General features: G+C 43.7%; 1 protein-coding gene across 4 annotated transcripts in view; it reads right to left on the bottom strand.

Moving 5' to 3' along the window:
- Window positions 1-20,042, bottom strand: part of LOC137376426 (chondroitin sulfate N-acetylgalactosaminyltransferase 1-like) — a 159,241-nt gene that overhangs the window by 96,498 nt on the left and 42,701 nt on the right. For 3 of the 4 annotated variants that reach the window (XM_068044975.1, XM_068045002.1, XM_068044992.1), the window contains one exon: window positions 10,143-10,918. In XM_068044975.1, coding sequence (XP_067901076.1) covers window positions 10,143-10,785 — 643 coding nt within the window. In that variant the 5' untranslated portion in view covers window positions 10,786-10,918. Of the gene's footprint in view, window positions 1-10,142; window positions 10,919-17,095; window positions 17,197-20,042 lie in introns of all 4 variants that reach the window. The other variant, XM_068044984.1, reaches the window with a different exon arrangement.

Genomic DNA, 20,042 nt, shown 5'->3' with positions numbered 1-20,042 from the left:
GCCATTTCGGACCGAGATGAGGAGGAGTTTCTTCACTCAGAGGCTGGCAAATCTTTGGAATTATCTGCCCCAGAGGCCTGTGGAGGCTCAGTTGTTGAGTATGTTCAAGACTGAAATCGACAGATTTCTAGATATTAAAAACATCAAGGCTTACAGGGATAATGCTGGAAAATGCAGTTAAAGTAGATCAGGTATGATCTCATTGAATGACGGAGCAGGCTCGAAGGGCTGAATAGCCTACTCCTGCTCCTATTTCTTATTACTGAGACTAGCTTTCAATTCCAGATTTTTATGAATTAATTGAATTTAAATTCCACCCGCTGCCATGGATCCATGCAGCTGTGCTGTGGTAAAGCAGAACAAGGACAGGATTCTGCCCCAGGCTAGTTCCATCCTGATTGGATCATCTGCTACAATCCCTGCACCGCTTCTGGTCGAGTTGTGAAATTAAGATCCCTAATCCCAAATGACAGCTTGCTGTCATTGAATAAGAACATCTCCTGCTCCTCCTCTGCAGGATGTCTAGAAACTGCTTTTGTACTGGCCCCCCCAAGGTGGCTTTGTACAGTTCTCCAGCAATTGCCTTCATAACGAATCATTAGATCTGTTGGGGTGAAACCCCATTTTTGCATTCATCCTGACCATTTTTACTGCAATGATCACAAGAAGCGCCATTCTTTTGGGGGCTTTTCATTTGAAAGATGTTGATGGGGAAGTGTGAACTGCAATAAGCTGACTGAACAGTCTTGGAGCCAAGGAAGTGGTTTTTAAAAATCCCGAAATGGGTGGGGTTGGTAGTGTCAATTTAACATAACGAGACACATTCAGGAGATTCGTGAACCTCTCAGTATTTAACAGCCTGTCCTAGCAATATGAGCATTGCCAATGAAAATAGAAAGGGAAAAGTTCACATCAGTTCCAACTACACTGGATGCTCTCAGTCTTCAAGGCTGTCTTAGGAACAGTACAAAAAGGTTCCTCATAGGGAGAGGAATGTAATAAAAAAAGGCACTCTTCATACAGTTGAACTGATGAGGCAAGAACCTGTACCATTTTCACTAAACATGTGAACTAACCTCATCTGGGGAAGCAGGAGAGACACTTTGATTAATCTATGTCTATGCTTTCAGGAGCACCTTCCTGCTAATCCCTGCTGGAAAGGTTTATCTATGGACATTTGATAAGGAGATGGTCAGGCTTGCCTTGTGATTTCCACCTTCACCCTTAGCCTTCTGTGGTTCAATAGCCTACCCAATCTCACTGTTCAGACTCACAAATAGTATGCATGCAGCAGCTTTCTAACATTACGTGGTTCCACACAGGGTCAACCTTCTTCAGCCTAGCTCCCAAATATCTGATAGCTGTGCTCTGAATGCAAAATTGGTACAAATCCTTTTCACCGATTCTGCTCCCGAATAGCACTACCCCAAACCCAAACTTCCTCTAAGATTGTTCTGGTGTCAATATAGACATGCAAATGGCTGCACTCTCTTCAGGTACATTCACATTACAATAAATGTGACAAATACATCAAGAAAGTGATTCCTGACAATGCAGCAGCCCGCTGACGTCATCAGAGTGCACCAAGTGCGCACATGCGCAGTGACATCTTGCCAGGACTAAGTGGCATGTGCACGGGATGATATCATCGTGCAGCGTCAATGTCATTGCGTATCTGTGCCTGGTCCATCTTCGCGCATGCGCGATAACGTGTCAATAGGTACCCAGTCCCCCACTCGGCTGGAGGAAGCGGCTGAAAAGGAGGCTTTGAGGCTGGAGCTCGATCCACGACACTCGCTACTGCTCCACTAGCCGCTCCCCTCCCCCCCTCGGCAACTCACTCCAGGCCTCGCGCTTCCTCCCCTCAGCTGCTCGCACCAGACCTCGCTGCTCCCCCCCCCCCACTCCCCTAGCCACTTGTTCCTCACTTCGCGCCACCCCACTCTCCGGCCGCTCGCTCCATGCTTTCGCCCGCCCCCCTCCAGCCGCTAGCTCTAGAGGGGGCAACTTCCCTCCTCTCGGCCACTCGCTCCTACGTTGCCCGGTCACCACTTGCGGCCCGCCTTGCCTCTTCAAATGGCGCCTGATGACTGATGAAACGTGGGAGCGAGTGGCCAAGAGGAAGGAAGAAGCGTGGCCTAGAGCTAGCAACTGGAGGGGGCGGGGGGGGGAGGGGAGAGCGACTGGAGAGTGGGGTGGCACGAGCGGGCAACAATCAGCCAGGGAAGTGGAGGCGGGGTGCAGCGAGGTCTGGAGCGAACAGCTGAAGGGGGGGGGGGTGCAGGGGGAGAGGGGGGAGAGGGGAGAGTGGCTGGTGGGGAGGAGGGGGAGAAAGCAAGTTGCTGAGGGGGGAGAGCGGCCAGTGGGGCGGGAGATAGTAGCTGCATTCGGGTAAAATCAGTCCTGGTCAGTCATATAAACGAATCACAATAACGAATTGGCAGCACATTTTATACTCTGCCCGATTTTCGATCAGGGTGACAATTCACTATCTTGCAATGGAAATTCAATCATAAAATTCCTTTAGTATTTAATAGGGTTACTGGAATATTAAATGGATCTGAGGGTTACAGTTAGTATCCTTTCAGTACATAGTAGCATATTACTGGGCTTCCACTCAACTGAATGTAAGGTTAGTTTGGTAGAACAATCCAGCATTTCCTGTGATAAATTGAGCAGCGCCATCTTTAATCCTGGCAGCTGCCTGAACGTCGCAGACACTGACGTTCCAGTTGAAGAGCCTGCATTTGTGCATGTGCAAGTACTGCACCACCTAGTGGTTGCATTGTCAGCAAACGCAGCCATACATCAATTGTGGATCAATGCCTGTCCTATCATCGCATTGTTAACATAGCTCCAGATGATGTGACATTTATCTTTTTCTTCACTGGTGTAATAAAGCTAAAAGGGAATAATTTAATTCCCTTGATTAATTATGCTTGCTTAATAGAAGCAATCTATAAAAATTGCACTTCTAAAGAGGAAATCTTCACATTAATGTTCCCTCTTTTACAGAATCAATTCAGAATCAACAGTAACTTTCAAAAGGAAAAATTTGCTGGGATATATGAAAGAACAGGGGAATTGGACTAGTTAAATAGCTCTTTCAAAGGGCCATCACAGGTATGATAGGCTGAATGGCATCCTTCTGTGCCAGATTCTATGATTATAGGAATCTTTGCTAAATATCAGTCAGTGAGCAGAGCCTAACACCTCTGGTCAATACTGGCATAACAGTTAGTATATTGAATGATGCACAAGTTCTCCCGAGATTTAATCTTTGCCAATAAGTATTGACTGAAGAGAATATTGGCACGAGCTGCAAAAGGAGTTATTCAAGTAAAAGCATTTGGTCAGTGTCGTGCATACAGCTTAGTTGTTATGAAGGCATTAATTTTTAACTGAAGTGTCTGTGTTAAGTAGAACAAAAAAAAAAGCACTCAAGTTAAACTACAACAAAAAAAAAGCACTCAAGTTAAACTACTTCATTCTGATGATGTGGTGGCACTATGCCATGTAGTGGTAAGAGTTGGCTTCATACCTACGACTTTCTTGGATTTAGCCAGCTAAGCAAGCCTCGATTTAAAATCCTTATTCTTGTTTTTAAATCCCTCCATGACCTTGCCCCTTCCTATCTCTGTTACCTCCGCCAACCGCACAGTCCTCTGAGATTCCTGCACTCACCTAATTCGGGCCTCTGGAGCGTCCCCGATTTTAATGGCACCACCACTGGTGGCGGTGCCTTCAGCTGCCTAGGCCCTTAAGCTTCGGAATTCCTCCTGTAAATCCCTCTGCCTCTCTCCCTCTCGCTCCTTCTTTAAGATGGTCAAAACTAGCTTCTTTGACCAAGCTTTTAATTCTGCCCCAATATCACCTTATGTGGTTCAGTATCAAATTTTGTTTGATAACGCTTCTGTAAAGCACCATGGGGCGTTTTATTACATTAATGGCGCTATATAAATACAAGTTTTTGTTGATGTTAGCAGCACCATCAGAGGGAGCTACTGAGCAGAATTCATGAACTTCCTGTTGGCTAATTTAAGAAGGCTGGGAGAAGGCTGGAGGCAGGCCCCTGGTCCCTATATTTGACCAGAAAATGATTCCCTTCTCCTTCTTTTTGATCTAAACTGCTGCTTTTGTAACCAGGAGACATTGATATCTTGTCCAAAAACATCCTCCCCAGACGCCACCAGTAGTACTCGTCATGAAATGGCACGGATTCCCTTTTGCTATGAAAACTGTTTTTTTACCATTTCCATTTCTCTTCAATTCTTCCTCCAACCATTAACTATGGCCATTGGAGCCATCCTTAAGCAAGCGCTTTTTAAAAATTATTTCATGATATGTGAGCGTTGTTGGCAAGACCAGCAATTGTTGCCCATCCCTAATTACCCTTGAGAAGGTGGTAGTGAGCTTCTTTCTTGAACAGTCCATCTGGTGTTGGTATACCCACAGTGTTCTTAGGGAGGGAGTTCCAGGTTTTTGACCCAGCAACAGTGAAGCAATGGCAATACAGACACAAAAGGATGGTGTGGGCTCGGAGGGGAACTTGCAGGTGGTGGTGTTCCCATGTGTCTACTGCCCTTGTCCTTCTAGGTGGTACAGGTCACGGGTTTGGAAGGTGCTGTTGAAGGAGGCTTGGCAAGTTGCTGTAATGCATCTTGTAGATGGTACGCACTGCTGCCACTGTGCGCCTGTGGTGGAGGGATTGAATGTTTAAGGTGGTGGATGGGGTCCCGATCAAGTGGACTGCTTTGTCCTGGATGGTGTCGAAATTCTTGAGGGTTATTGGAGCTGCCCTCATCCAGGCAAGTGGAGAGTATTCCATCACACTGCTGACTTGTGCCTTGTAGATGGTGGACAGGCTTTGGGAAGTTTGGAGGTGAGTTACTCGCCTCAGAATGCCCAGCCTCTGACCTGTTCTTGTAGCCACAGTATTCATATGGCTGGTCCAGTTCAGTTTTTGGTCAATGCTAACTCCCAGGATTCAGTGATGGTAATGCCGTTGAATGTCAAGGGAAGATGGTTAGATTCTCTTTCGTTGGAGATGGTGATTGCCTGGCATTTGCGTGACACGAATGTTACTTGACAGAAATTTCCAGGATATCACTGACACCTTCCGCCTTCCTTTTAGGTACGTGTTGCCTCTTTTGTTTAGGACCAGTTAATTAAGCAATCTGCCCAATCCCTCCACTAACACAGCACCCCTGGCCAACAACGAAACAAAAAAAAATTAAATAATTAATCTTTCTCAGCCTCTCCTGACTCTGCTCCTGCTTCACTGGTGGCTTCTGCAATGTGCGCGACCCGTGCAATCCCCAGTTCAAATCGCATCTTGGTCCTAACTGCATCAGGTCCCCCACTAGCCTGTGGCGGGCCACTTCCTCAAACCCAAAAGCTGTGCGTTTAAAATGGCAGCAAACAGAAGTGTGCCGGAAATGCACAGGGAAGTGCCCAACTGCCATTTAAACAGAGCTGCACCACCATTACCATCGGATGGGCAGGATTAAAATTTAAGTTTTTTGCGTGAGTTGTTTGGCTTACCCTCTCCTTGCTACGCACAGTGTACACGATCAAATTACAATCATAAAGTATCACAATTAATAAGTTTGCATAAACCCACATCTATTCTAACTTAGCATTCTTATTCTATCATATCTCATGGGGTCATTCTTCACCATGTGACTGGTTCCTGGCTTTGCTTCTCTCAGCCCTGATTCTGCAGTACAGTTGTTGCAGCGAGTTAGCAAAGTTATATTTAACTTAAAAAAGAGCAAATTTCCTACATTTATATCTACGTTGTAGATCAACCTATCAGCTAGAAATAATTTGCATTACTCAGGAATAAATTTTCATTTCAGCCAATCAACTAAAAGTGCTATAGAAAAATACAAAATTTGTACACAAAGTGTGGTAGTGGAAATGTGACAAATGAAATGTGGCAAAAGCACATGTATTTAATACAATTACTAGTGAATCTCCCATTGTGCTGCTTGCTGTAGGTCAGAGAGCTTGTATAAGAAAAGCACATTATACCTTGAGGATTAGAATGTAGGAAGGTGTTCTCTCCAATTCCAGAATGTACAATTCCTCTGCATTTTTAAAATGAAGGTCCACTTAGATATCAAGGTGTGATGAATGCCTTGCAGGACTGGTAAAGGAAATAAATTGCAAGGTATGGGAAAAGAGCAGGGGAATGACAAAATATTTGGATGGTTCTTTCAAAGAGCTGGGTACAGGCATGATGGGCCAAATGGCCACCTTCTGTGCTGTAACAATTCTAAGCTGGCCTTGTTTGATTGACAGGTCGATTAAGTTGTTGGGAGACATTAGGAAACTAATATGTTCATAGAGAGATGAAGCTGAAACATGCAGCATTCGCAGCTATAAGAATCGAGTACAGGACATACAAAGTGTAATTAACCCTAATTATAAGAATCCATCATTTTAAGGAGTTTCAACATTTATAGTTAGCTTGGAGCTGCTACATTCTTTTGGCTTATTTTAATTTCTCCTAGGTCTGCTGCAACTCTTGGGGGGAGAGTTGTGAGAAGAGAGCTAGGAGTTGTTGACATGGGGTGAATGGCCCAATTAGGTATGACAACACATTTGCCTAGATTAGAATAAAGTTGGGCTGGTACTAAATTTGACTGATTAAGAGTGACAGAAGGGTTACCAGGTGTGACAGAATCATCTTACAGGAAGTAAGGGTTACATTCACAAAACATATGTGCCATATGAAATGGAATACAGCGATAACTATAGATAGATTATACAGAAAACATAAAAGCAGGAAAACCTCTCGAGGTTTGGGATGATGTTGCTGCACCAGTTCAGTTTTACTCGTGTGCTATGGCACCGTCTTACCTACTTAGAACTCTATATGCTCATTCCAGAAATTCTATCATTGATTACTTTGATCCTTCTCCTAACTTTTTGCACATATTGTTTCCCAGCATTTTATGGGACCTGAAATGTTGAACATAAATCCATCTTACTTATTATCCTAACCTGAAAACACTTCTGATTAGTCAAGGTAAAGGGAAGGGCTTTGTGTTCAATCTCCATCTATCTTCTGACCAATCTTGACGCTATTTCCAACATTGAAAATGCACTCAAGCGGGCAAAGGTGGACTCTGATTTGGAGTGTGACTCATCAGCAAATATATTACGGCAGTAAGACTCACTTTGTAAAAGATTTGCACTGACCTTTGAGTTATCAATGTGTAATGCCTAATGCAACTGAGCAATTCTTACTGGGAATAACCTTTAAGTAAGTGCTGTTAACATGAATAGCTTTAGTATTGTGTTTTTTCTCATTCTAAAATGCACTAATTGGCAGATAAAAATTACAGCTCATTTATCCACTGAAGTAAAGGAATAAATTACTAAGTGCCTGCAGGAACAATGAATTCAAATTACTTCAAAAGGTTTCGCTTGACAGCCATTAGGCCCTCAACATTAAGTTGTAAGATTCGGACAGCATGCCCTATTGCCATAAGCCTGAGAGTTGCTCAATGTTGGGACTAGTAGTTCTCGGGAGACTGGGATTCTGCAAGGGGCCTCTGTCGGAGTCCTTTAATTTCTCTTGGAATTCAGTCTGCTGGTAGGATCATTTGCTTTCCCAGGGGTCCCTGGGTACTGACTGGGGGCCGGGAACACTGGGGGCGGAGGGGGGCAGTGGCATGAATGTTGATCCATTGTCCTCCCCTCAACAACTGTCCCATGGCTTCATATACTCGCAAACATCACTCCCCCACACGTCCGCCGACTGACGAAACCAACAAGCTGGTTGAAACCACCCGTGCTGCACCTCACTTAGCAAACAATAATGACATGTTCAATCCACCGACTACCCGCCTTCCATCCCAGCCCCCCATATGGAGTAACCTTCCTGAGCAAGATCTACCAGCAGTCATCCTTTGGATCAAGGAATGGGAAACACAAGAAGTCACCAACACATTCCTTGTGACAAACCCCATCTGTCAAATGGCAGCCTTTGAACTACCCCGGTGAGAGTGGTCCTGGCTAACCAGGTTCAGGACAAGCCAGAACCTTTGTGCAGCCAACGTCCACCACTGGGGCCTCAGTACAAAGCCCTTATGCGTTTGTGGAGAGACACAAACAATGCTCTACAGACTAAGTGGCGGACTAATCATCTTAAACTCAGCAAATGAGGAGGCTATCGCTTGGCTTTGGGGATTTGCATTTGCTAAATAAAATAAACAAACTTCAAAACGAAAATATCACCACTTGGGAGTATTCTCAAACAGGCCCAGCTCCTAAAACAAATAGAAGAATCCAACTGCTATCTGTGTCGCTTTTTTGTAGCTGCTACATCTCCTTATTTTTAATAAGGTTCAAGATTTGTAAAGCTTCATTCATTTAGAAACCTTATTTCCAGGGCAAAGGCACCAAGCCCAGTGAGATAATAACATGGCCGTTGAACATATTTTCAAAAAGTACATTTTGAGTGATTTTATTAGTCTCTGATTCCTTCCTTGCTGTTGTATTATGAGTAGTGTTTGCTTACTCCTGATTGTAATTGGTTTCATTTCATCTGTCCTTATGTGCTTGTTTGGCAATTTTAATTCACATTTTCCACCACTTTTGATTGAGAAATACCCGAATTGTTTAATTGGGGTTTGTTGTTGTTTGATGAATGTGACAGTGAGGAGACAGAATTTATGTGCAATGAGTGTAAGAGACAAAATGTGGATAAGATTCAAGTCAGAACAGGCACGTATAGAATCAAAGAATGATTACAGCACAGAAGGAGGCCATTCGGCCCATTGTGTCCATGTAAGCTCTCTGCAAGAGCACCTCACCTTGTCCCACTCTCCTGCCTTTTCCCTGTAGCCCTGCAAATTTTTTTTCTTCAGATAATTATCCAGTTCTGTTTTGAAGGCCTCGATTGAATCTGCTTCCACCACACTCTCAAGCAGTACATGCCAGATCCTAACCACTCGCTACATAGTAGAGTTTTCCTCATGTCACTGTTGTTACTTTTGCCAATCACCTTAAATTGGTGTCCTCTGGTTCTGGATCCTTTGGCCAATGGGAACAGTTTCTCCCTATCTACTCTGTCCGGACCCCTCATGATTTTGAACATCGCTATCAAAACTCCTCTTAATCTTTTCTTCTCCAAGGAAAACCGATCCAGCTTCTCCAACCTATCCACGTAACTGAAGTTCCTCACCCCTGGAACCATTCTCCTGAATCTTTTCTGTGCTGTCTCTAATGTTGCATATGGACAAGATAAAGTGTAACCTTCAGATGAAGCAGGGTTAGTGAGCTAAGAATAATTTGACCAGTGCAATTCAATCACCTTTTTAAGTCATACATTCTGTCGGTCGTGCCCTTTATTTATTTTGCACTGTAAATTCCTATGTCCACATTTATAATGAGAATTCCTTATGTAAATTTGTCATGCTGTAATTACACACTCTCACCAGTGGTGATGCTGTTGGGCAGCATAGCAAGATATTAAAAAAGTGTGGCATCCTAAGAATAATGGGTGAAGTGTAATTGAAAGCAACTATGTCACTTATATACAGTACAAAACTCAATAGAAATGGCTACTGTTTTTGTAATGTGTTAAGGAGGCAACTTATGACAACACAAATACAACAGAAAAATATTATGGATGCTGGAAATCTGAAATAAAACAGAACATTCTGGAAATATTCAGCAGGTCATTATATAAGTTACGTTATGAAATGGGATACTTCCACTATTCAACATCAAGCGCGCTCAAGTCAAAAACATAATAAAGCTCCTTCTACTCTAGCCCAAAATGTCTCAACTTTAGAAGATTATCCATTACTGCAAAAGTGACATCTTCATTTTCCAAATTATTGACCTCTTTAATGATGGAGTTTGTTACCAAATTATGAGCAGTTTTATGCCGTGGGTCAATGAACCATTAAGAATTAGGTCAAGACTACCCAAACATGTCACAAAGGATCCTGAAAACCAACAGAAAGAGGAGACTTTGATCCTATCAGCTGGGTGGGTTTACAACCCAGGTCCATCAGCTGGAAGGACAATGCACTATTCCATTATACCTCAGACTCCCCTGGACACTGCATCTTAAAGAGAAAGTCAACTGTTTGGTAGAATTTCAAAAATTACAAACCAACCTTCAACAAAGTCAGCAGCTGCGTGCATGCGATGATTTGTTGCTCCTTCATCTTCAGGGGTGTTCAAAATTTCTAGTGCAACCTCAATAGCTTCCACCAGCTCATCCCGCTTGTCCTTTCGGACTGGTTTCTCCTCAGGGTGCCGTGTTAGGCCCATTTCCAGTTGGTACACCTTCTGCAGAGTGAAGCTCTCAAACGGTATCACTGAATATTCCGTTGGCAATTTGACAGCAGAATGGACCTCTGCTTTGTCGATCTGAGAATGTAGAAATTCGAGCAGTCCTGCCTGAGTTTTCTCTGGACTGCTCCGGTCAATATTAGCTCCCAGTGAGTCACCATAACGATCTTGTACAGCTTTCAGTTGCTCGCTCCTCTCCTGCAGTTCCTCCTTCAGTTGTGCAATTTGTCTCTTTAAACTGTTGATGTAATTACGGTGTTGCTCCTCACGCTCCTCAAGCAACACTTGAATGTTATCCTTTCCAGTTGGGCCGCTGACCCTAGGCAATATGGGCTGGCCATCTTCCACCTTCGGAGTGCATGCCAACATGTACAACAAGGAAACTATGCAGCACAGGAGAACCAACACCATAGCAAGCCGCCAAATCCAGGTTGGCATTCCTCGTCGCATCATTCTTAGCCACATCTGGTCTTTCTGGAGTGCCAATCCAGTTAATCAGTCCAGAATGATTTGACAGCAACACCATCAGTCTCTGAACCAAATGGTTCAGTCCTTGTAATTCTTCTCATTTCAGACTACGGTTGTCTGCTGATGGGCACTGGAAGGACAAACACAAAAAGCAATCAGCACCTGCTGCACAACTCAAAAATTTCCTTCGTTATAATACAAAACATGAATGTGGTATATTGCTTCTATATCATATATCTACCAGAATTTAATTCCAGAAGTCTAATGAGTACTAAATCACTGGCTCATAGTGCCCAGCAAAACTGATTTTAAAGTCCTCCCTTACTTATTTACAAATTCATCCACCCTGCCTCCAATCACCACCATCGCCCCCCCACCCCCCTCCCAACCCTAGTTCTGCATTCCCCCAGCAGAGGAAATTATTTCTCTGTATCTATCCTATCAAATCCCTTCAGCATTTGAAACACCCAACCAGATAACTCTCAACCTTCTAAACACAAGGGAATACAAACTCGGTCTATGTAACCTGTCCTCATAATTTAACCCTTTTAGCCCCGATATCATTCTGGTGAATCTGCATTGGATGTCACATGGAGCTCAAACTGTAATATACTGTAGCGAATCATTTCGAAAGAGTACCGTAACCAAAATAAAGCTTCCCAGTTGTACAACAAGCCTGCCTTCATCCCAGGTACGTTCCTTCGTTTGAACTTTCTAACGTGTTTCTCTGGATAATAGATGTGGCCACAGCTGTGGTGGATTAAGATGGACAGATCTGAAATGACTTCCGTGTGGGTGGCATTGTGCTCGGATTCTGATTTTGTAGCTTTCAGACATGTTGAGAAGTGTTGGCAGCAGAAACTATCAATTAGTGCAATTTCTTCTGCAAACTTTTATACTATTTTCTCCTTACCAAGTCAGACCGCTCATTCGACACCTTAACACTACCAGGAGGAAGTATCCTGAAGGCTCCCAACTTCACACCGGCTACAGTATAACTCCAAATATTTGCACATCCAAATTTTAAAATTTCTAAGGAGACCTATTGGTCTGGGAATTCTTTTTAAACTTAACCTCCCATCAACAAGAGCTGACTCTCCAAGCAGCTCTGGCAATATGAAATTATCCAACATTTGGGCCAGAGTAAACAGGTTTGTCATTGAGTTCTCATTGCACCTGGTACAGTTGAAGCACTGGTTGATGTGCAATGGGGCTTTCATTTCAACAACCTCAGGAGCTTTTCTCAACTCCAGAAACTTGAGACTAGTAAAAGAAAATGCTAACCTCAAAGAATGCTAAAAAGTACTCAAAACATTCAGCAATAAGCAAATGATCAAAAAGAACAGCATATATTAATAGAATGACAGTCCCATGATTCAGAATTTTAATTACATGAAGCAATTAACAAAATTAACAGCAGCTGTTATTTTCTCAGCCACTTACATGAATGTCCACAGTTAGCAAAAATGCACACATTTTACACTTGGAGATGTTCTGTAACTGTTTCATTTCATTACCTTCCTTCCGTCCTTCAGGAATTCTTTGTAATGTAACATACACAAACAAGCAATTATTCATTATATACACCAGGCATGATATTTGTTGTAACATACCAGCAGCTCTCGCGTGGAGTTTCACACTGTCGGCTAGATTTTACCGCCCCTCCCCCACCGACGTCAGGGATTGTGGTGGAAAATGCCTCCGGGAGCAGCCCGACGCGGGCCTCAATGCCGGAAAGGCTCATCCCCATATTGCCGGCGGCAGTGAGGCCTCATGGTGGCCCCCCACCCCCGCCCCCGCCGCTCAGTGATGGGACCAATATTTCAATATGTTAATAACTGTAAGTGAACAAATAATTACTTACCTTGTCACATCGGCCGTGCCGCTCTGATATTACTGTCAGTGGCTGGCACTCCCACGCCGTCCGATCTCCGACCAGTGAAGTATAGCGGAACACTGGTGGGGAGGGGGAAGGAGGTAAGTTTTCAGGGTGGGAGGAGTGGGTGTGGGGTCAAACCTTTTTGATTGGTCTAGGGGGTGGTGGGAAGGGGTAAAGTTCATAGTTCATTAACCTCTGTGGGGGGGGAAGGTCAGGTTGGCAAGGTATGATTTTTTTGTGGGGGGGGAAGAGGGTAAGTAATAAATTTAAAGGTCATTAGGGGCAGTGGAAGAGAGTCGCGATAATTTTATTCAGTTTTTTATAATCAGGTTTCTTTAAATATGTAAATTGCATTGAAGGGTTGGAAACCCTTTAAAAATGGCGCCGCGCCTGTTCAGTGGTGCCGGACACCATTGCTGGGGATGGATTGCTCGCCCCAGCTATGTAAATTAGCCCTCGCGTATAATATTGCGGCGACTCCGCAGAGTAAAGATTGGCAGCGAGCTAGTAAAATTTAGCCGTGTGTCAGAGCACAGGCTAAACTGGAAAGCGTCACCTGAAGTGTCACATTACAGAAAGTGCGAAATTTACGAAAAGTGCAACATTTCCTGGAAGTCTGATACTTGCACGTTAAACAGAAAGCTTTTGATGCAATTGACTTATTTGTCATTTGTTTTTGCACTAAGAATATTGCATTAGCCAATAAGTTCAAATAAACAGCAGAAATAACACTATAAAATGTAAATACAGTGCTTAAAAGATTACATTTACCAATAGTTTGAAATAAAATAAAATCTGAACTAAGAGTAAACTTTATATTATAAATGTATCATACTGATGTATCAGTGATTAATTTTTGAGCTGTACTGCTCATCATGAACTGCTACTGTGCAATTACAGTATACCACACTCTCTCTGCTCGGAGAAATTATTGCCACTTTCCTCCCTCATCCTCTACACTGGGCGACTTCTCAACCTCATTGATTTCAACCTCTATCTCAACTCCTCTTGCTTTCTGTCCTCTGAGTTCACTGACCCCATTTCCTCCCTAAATCTATCCCTCCAATTAAACACTCTTACCCATAGGCCGACACCTTGACCTTGCCATCTCAATAGGCTCACTACTCCCATCTTGACCACCACAAGTAGGACCGTCTCCGATCTCTTCCTTGTATCACTCCACCCAAACCCACCCTTCCCCCTCCAACCCTGCCTCCTTCTGTATCTGCTCCTGGAAAAAACTCTCTCCAAATTCATTTACAATTGCACTTTCGCAACCCAACTGTCTAGCCTTTGGCCCTCCATTCGACATTTCTGCAGTTACCAATCTGCTGAACCACACCCTCCACTCTACATTTGATGGCCTACTTCTCAATAAAGTCATTACTCTCTCTGACCCTAGTCATTCCCCTAGTGTACCCCTCATCTCTGCTCCCTTAAGTCCAAGGAACACAGACTTGAACGTCTATGGCGGAAAATTGGTTTAACTATCCATTGCCCAGATCTGGTTGGACCACATAAAGTACTAATGAGTCCTGCTCTCCTTTGCTAAAACTGTTCACTATTCAAAGATCATCCAGAATGCGAAGATAATCTCCCACCTCACCCGACCCCGGCTTCTCCTTTCCACCACTAACTATTTTCTTAAACCACACTCCCCTGCTCCCTCCTTCCTCACCTCCAATCACAAGTTCAAGGAGCTCATGGACCTCTTTGTCATGAAGATCAAGACCATCCATTCAGCTGCCTCCGTCACTTCCCTCCCTGGCCCAGCCCACTGAGACAAACATCCCCTAATATTTCCCACTGCCCTAGCCCTGTGTTCACATCTTTCTCTAGATTCCATCTCATCTCCCGTCGTGCCTTTTCTGAGCTCCTCTTGTATCTGGGACACAGATCCTGCTTCCTTGAGCTGGGAGAGATGGCGGCATAGTCACTGAACTAGTAATCCCGAGGCCTATGCTAATGCCCTGAGGACATGGGTTCAAATCCCAACATGGCAGCGGGTTAAATTTAAATTCAATTAATTAATAAATACAATTAATTAATAAAAATATCAAATTGAAAGCTAGTCAGTAATGGTGCCATGAAACTATCGTCGATTGTCATAAAAACCCATCTGCTTCACTATGTCCTTTAGGGAAGGAAATCTGCCATCTTTACCTGATCTGGCCGACATCAACTGCAGACCCACAACAATATGGTTGACTCTTAACTGCCCTCTTAATGGCCTAGCAAGCCACTCAGCTGTCAAGGGAAATTAATGATTGACAAGAAATGTTGGCCTTGCCAGCAACACCCACATCCCATGAAAGAATTAAATAAAATTCCCACCAAACTGCTGACCAGCCAACTTCCCTTCCTGGCACCCATGCTAACTGAGGTTTTTAATGGTACCCTCCCCTTCAAATCTGCCATCATCAGCTCCCTCCTTGAAAAAAAAACCCTTAACCCCTCTGCCCTTGCAAACTACCACCTCCCTCACCTTCCTCGCCAGTCCTTGTTATCATCTCCCAAATCTGTGCCCATCTTGCCCCAATTCCATGTTTGATTCCCTTCTATCAGGTTTCCACCTCGCCGCAGTACTGAAATGGTCCTTCGCAAAGTCATAAATGACATCCTATGTGATGTAACCTTGGTAAACTATCCCTCCTCATTCTTCTCAACCTGTCTGCAGTCTTTGACTGTACCGTCTTCCCTCAACACTGCTCCTCCATCATCCAGCTGGGGGGTACTGCCCTTCACCAGTTCCATTCTTATCTGTCCAATCGTAGTCAGAGAATCACCTGCAATGGCTTCCCACTCCCACACTATTACTTCTGGGGTCCTCCAAGGATCTATCCTTGGGGTGCTTTCCTTCTATTTATCATCAGAGCTACCCCTCTGCAACATCATCCGAAAACACAATGCCAGGTTCCATATGTATGCCAATGAAACTCAGCACTATCTCATCACCAGCTTTCTGGGCCCCTCCACTGTCTCTAATTTGACACACTGTTTGTCCAACATCCAGTGTTGGATGAGCAGAAATTTCCTCAAATTAAATATTGGGAAGAACAAAGCCATTGTCTTTGGTCCCCTCCACAAACTTCTGTTCCACGATCACCCATTTTGATCCCTTTCCCTGGCATGTCTATAGCTGAGCCAGACTGTTTGCAACCTCGGTGTTGGATTTGGCCCCGAGTTGAGTTTCCAACCACATATTCGCTCGATCACCAAGACTGCCTACTTTCACCTCTGTAACACTGCCCAACTCCAACCATGCCTCAGCTCATCTGTTGCTGAAACCCTCATCCATGCCTTTGTTTCCTCTAGACTTGACTCTTCCAATGTTCTTCTCGCTTGCTTCCCATCCTCCACCCTACACAAACCTGTGCTCATCCAAAACATAATCCACAAGTCTTTGAGATCTCTGGGCTACTCCAACACTGGTGCCTTGAGCATCCCCAATTTCCAGTGCTTCATCTTTGGCTGCAGTGCTTTCAGCTACCTCGGCCCTAAGCTCTGAAATACCTTCCCTAAACCTCTACCCCTCTCTACATTTTTACCTCTCTCTCCTCCTTTAAGATGCTCCTTAACACCTACCTCTTCAGCCAAGCTTTTGGCCATCTGTCCTGTTATCTCCTTCTGTGGCATCATGTCAGATTTTTATTGATAACACTCTTGTTAAGTGCCTTGGGGCTTTTTGCTACTTTAAAGGTGCTATATAAATGCAAGTTGTTATTGTTATTGGTGATGGTCCGTACGTTAATTAAGTCACAAATGGAACTTAGTGCTTCAAGTGAAACCTTTCTTCTTCCTAACATATATCTCACTCGCCATTGTAATTCCAAAAACATGACCCCTCCACAATATTTCCATTAACTAGTTCATTCCAGACTAAATATGAGGAACAGAAATGACAACATCACAGAATCAGTGAAGCAGCTTACAAACTTCTCTATAAATACATGCATGACAAAAGTAGTTTAAAAAAATAGTTAACATGAAATATCTGTTAGATATGGTTCAGTGGCAGCACTCTCATCTGAGTCAAAGGGTCATGGGTTCATGCCCCACTCCAGAAACTTGAACATGCAATACTGCAGGAGTGTCACACAGTCTGAGGTGCTGTCTTTCAGATAAGACTTTAAACCAAGGCTTCATCTACCCTCTCAGTTGAACATATCAGATCCCACTGCACTATTTTGAGAACAGCGAAGATTCCTCCCTGGTGTCGTGGCCAATAATTAAGCCAACATCACAAAATAGATTATCTGTTGTTTATCTCATTGCTGTTTGTGGGAGCTTGCTATGCACAAATTGACTCCCATGTCTCCCTACATTACAACAGTGACTACACTTCAAAAATGCTTCATGGTCTGTGAACTGCTTTAGGATGCTCAGATCCTGGAACTCCCTTCCTAACAGCACAGTGGGTATACCTACCCCAAATGGACTGCAACGGTTCAAGAAGGCAGCTCACCGCCTTCTCAAGGGCAATTAGGGATGGGCAATAAATGCTGGCCTAGCCAGCGGCCCCCGCATCCCTGAATGAATAAAAAAAAAGAGGTTGTGAACAATGCTATATAAATGCAAGTTTTTTACTTTTCTTGTATGAATAGAAGATATGACACAGAACGATGGTTTATTGGGGTAAACCACCAGGAATGGCAAGAATTCACTTGCATGTAGGGCTAGCAGATGTCCACAAGGAACTCCTTTTATGGAGCTCCTAGACATCATCTCATTCACACGGTCAGTAGCATCATTTAATTATATCTTAATGCAAAACATAACCTTTGCGTCAGGAAAGTACAATCATATCACATCACTTGGCACAGATCAGATTTCATGCAATGTATGGAGGTGGGCCATTTTTCCTGCTAAGTATCTCCTGGCTGGTCTCCTATATATTATCCTCTGTAAACTTAAGGTCATCTGAAATTCTGCTGCACATGTCCTAACTCATTCCAAGTCCCGTTCACCTATAACTTATGTGCTGGCTGACCTACGTTGACATCCAGTCAACAACATCTTGATTTTAAAATTCTCATCCTTGTTTTCAAATCCCTCCGTGGACTCACCCCTATCTCTGTAATATCCTCCAGCCCCACAACCCTCCGAGATATCTGAGCTCATCTAATTCTGGCCTCTTGAGCATTCCCAATTTTAATCACTTCACCATTGGCAGCCATGTCTTCAGTTACCTATGATCTAAGCTTTAGAATACCTTCCCAATTCCTCTCCACCTCTGTACCTCATTTTCCTGCTTTGAGACACACTCCTTAAAACCCTCCTCTGACCAAGCATTTGCTCATTTAACCTAGTGGCCGGAATTTTTCATTGGGTGGAAGGTCCAGTCCACCAGCCGAAAGGTCGGTGGCGAGCCCGCCTCCATTGGGCCTGGGGAGCCAAACCGGGATTTTTCGCTCCCCAGGCCTTTAATTTGTCTTGGGCGGGACTTCCACCTCCTTGAGCTGGCCAATCAGCGGACCAGCAGCTCTTAGTCCCAGTAGCACCACTGGGAGCAGTGGACACTGCTGGGACTACATCCAGCTTCAGGAGGAAGAGGAAAGGAGGTCAGTTTTTGGGGCCTCGCCGGGGCCCGACTGATTGTCGGTTAAGGGGACAGGGGAGTGTTGTGCGGTGGGGGTGGTTGGTGCTTTGAGGGCGGCCCTCCATGGGGCACAGAGTGCCTGATCAAGAGGGCCCCTCCACCAGTCCGCAAGAAGGCTGCCTGGTTTTACCAGGTCCGCTATTTGAGGCTTCTGCAGTCTGGCCGCCACCATCCCATTCATTTGGGGGGCGTAAAATTGCAGCCAATATCTCCTTGTGTGGCTTGGTGTCATATTTTATTTTATAATGGCTCTGTGAAGAACAATGGAACATTTTATGTTAAAAGTGTTATATGTAAAATCTTTTGGTCTTGTACTAAGGATCAAAATCACTGTCAGCTTGGTCAACATTGTCACAACTAATACTTCAAATTGAAGCTCTGACATTACAATGTCAGCCATGTCCGAGTCTGTCCCAGTGAAAATCTGAATATGGGATGAAAAGCAAAAAGAAGGTACCAATTATTTATTTCATATGTCACCACCACCCTGGATCTTCCTAGACTGCTGACAGCCACTCAACAACTTTTTGACATCAGCTCTCAGTTGGCAATATTTCCATCAAGACCTCATATGGTAATCTATCTGGGCAAACAATAAAGATTAGAACAAAGAGCAACAATCATTTCTAAAAGTGTAAGGTCCACACATCCCAAAGACTGTGAAAAATTTAGCTATAATACTGTCTATCTCAAACATTATTTGCAGTAATAACATAACCTCTATAGCCACTAGATGACTGAATTGTTTTAAGTTGCCAGGATTTGATAGCTCTATACAGGGCAGAGAAATCTTAGATTGGAAAGGAGAGAGCAATGAAGAACAGTGGTATGGTGATACAGCATACAGGAACGCCAATGTGCTGTGCTACAGGTTCGCAGAATGTGGGGCCACACCTACAATTCTCCACGTCAAGCTCAAGATCTCATTCACGTCATGTGAAAACAATGGATTTGGAAGGCATGTGCTTCCCCAGAGGAACAGAAGGAAAATGGGTGATTCACTCAGGCTGGTATAATATATCTTCTGATGCCTAGTCATAAAATAAGACTGGCTTAAGTTCTGGGTATGTGTGTTTTCTTGGCTGGAAATGGTGTGTGGTGGAAAGAGATTATTAAGGGAAAAGGAGGGGGGTGTTGGGTGGGAAGTTTAGGAGCATTATCGTAAATATGTACTGATGTAGTTACCGAGAACAAGACTTGAATGACGTTTTACATTTCCTGGAGAACCATAAATCTAGAATTACTTATACTGTTGCCAAAGAAAACTGAAAATGTGGGAATTGCCGTCTATAACATGACAAGACTTCTTTCTAAGCCACAGATTATATCTGCCCATGAACGTTTTAAACATCATTACTTGACCAAAGTCCAAGATAATGGTGAAACTGAATCCCATTGATCAGCTCTCAGAGCCACCCTAGAAATGAGGCAAAACAGATACTTTCTAAAAGCTCCACACAATATCAAACTTTGCAATTTGTTTAATGACATCTGTTTTTTTTCAAAAAAGTAATGCAATCAAAATATACAGCTTTTATTGTAAGATTTTCAATGGAGGTGAATCAAATAACCTAATAAAGCTTTGATTCATACTTATACCGTCACTCTAACTTAGAGTTCCAACTCACATCCTCCTTTAAAATCCCCTTGCATCATACACAGGAGACAGCAAGAAATGAGTCTCTGCAAAGCCTCTTGTAGAGTCAGTGAGCACTGAGCCATCATTGTGTGCAGGGGGCCAGCCTAAAGAAACACATTCCCAATGTATGGGGAATT

This window comes from Heterodontus francisci, chromosome 1, assembly GCF_036365525.1.
Source record: "Heterodontus francisci isolate sHetFra1 chromosome 1, sHetFra1.hap1, whole genome shotgun sequence".
In the NCBI taxonomy this organism is placed as follows: Eukaryota; Metazoa; Chordata; class Chondrichthyes; order Heterodontiformes; family Heterodontidae; genus Heterodontus; species Heterodontus francisci.
Note: the sequence above shows the minus strand (reverse complement) of the source record. Positions and strands in the feature narration are given on the sequence as shown.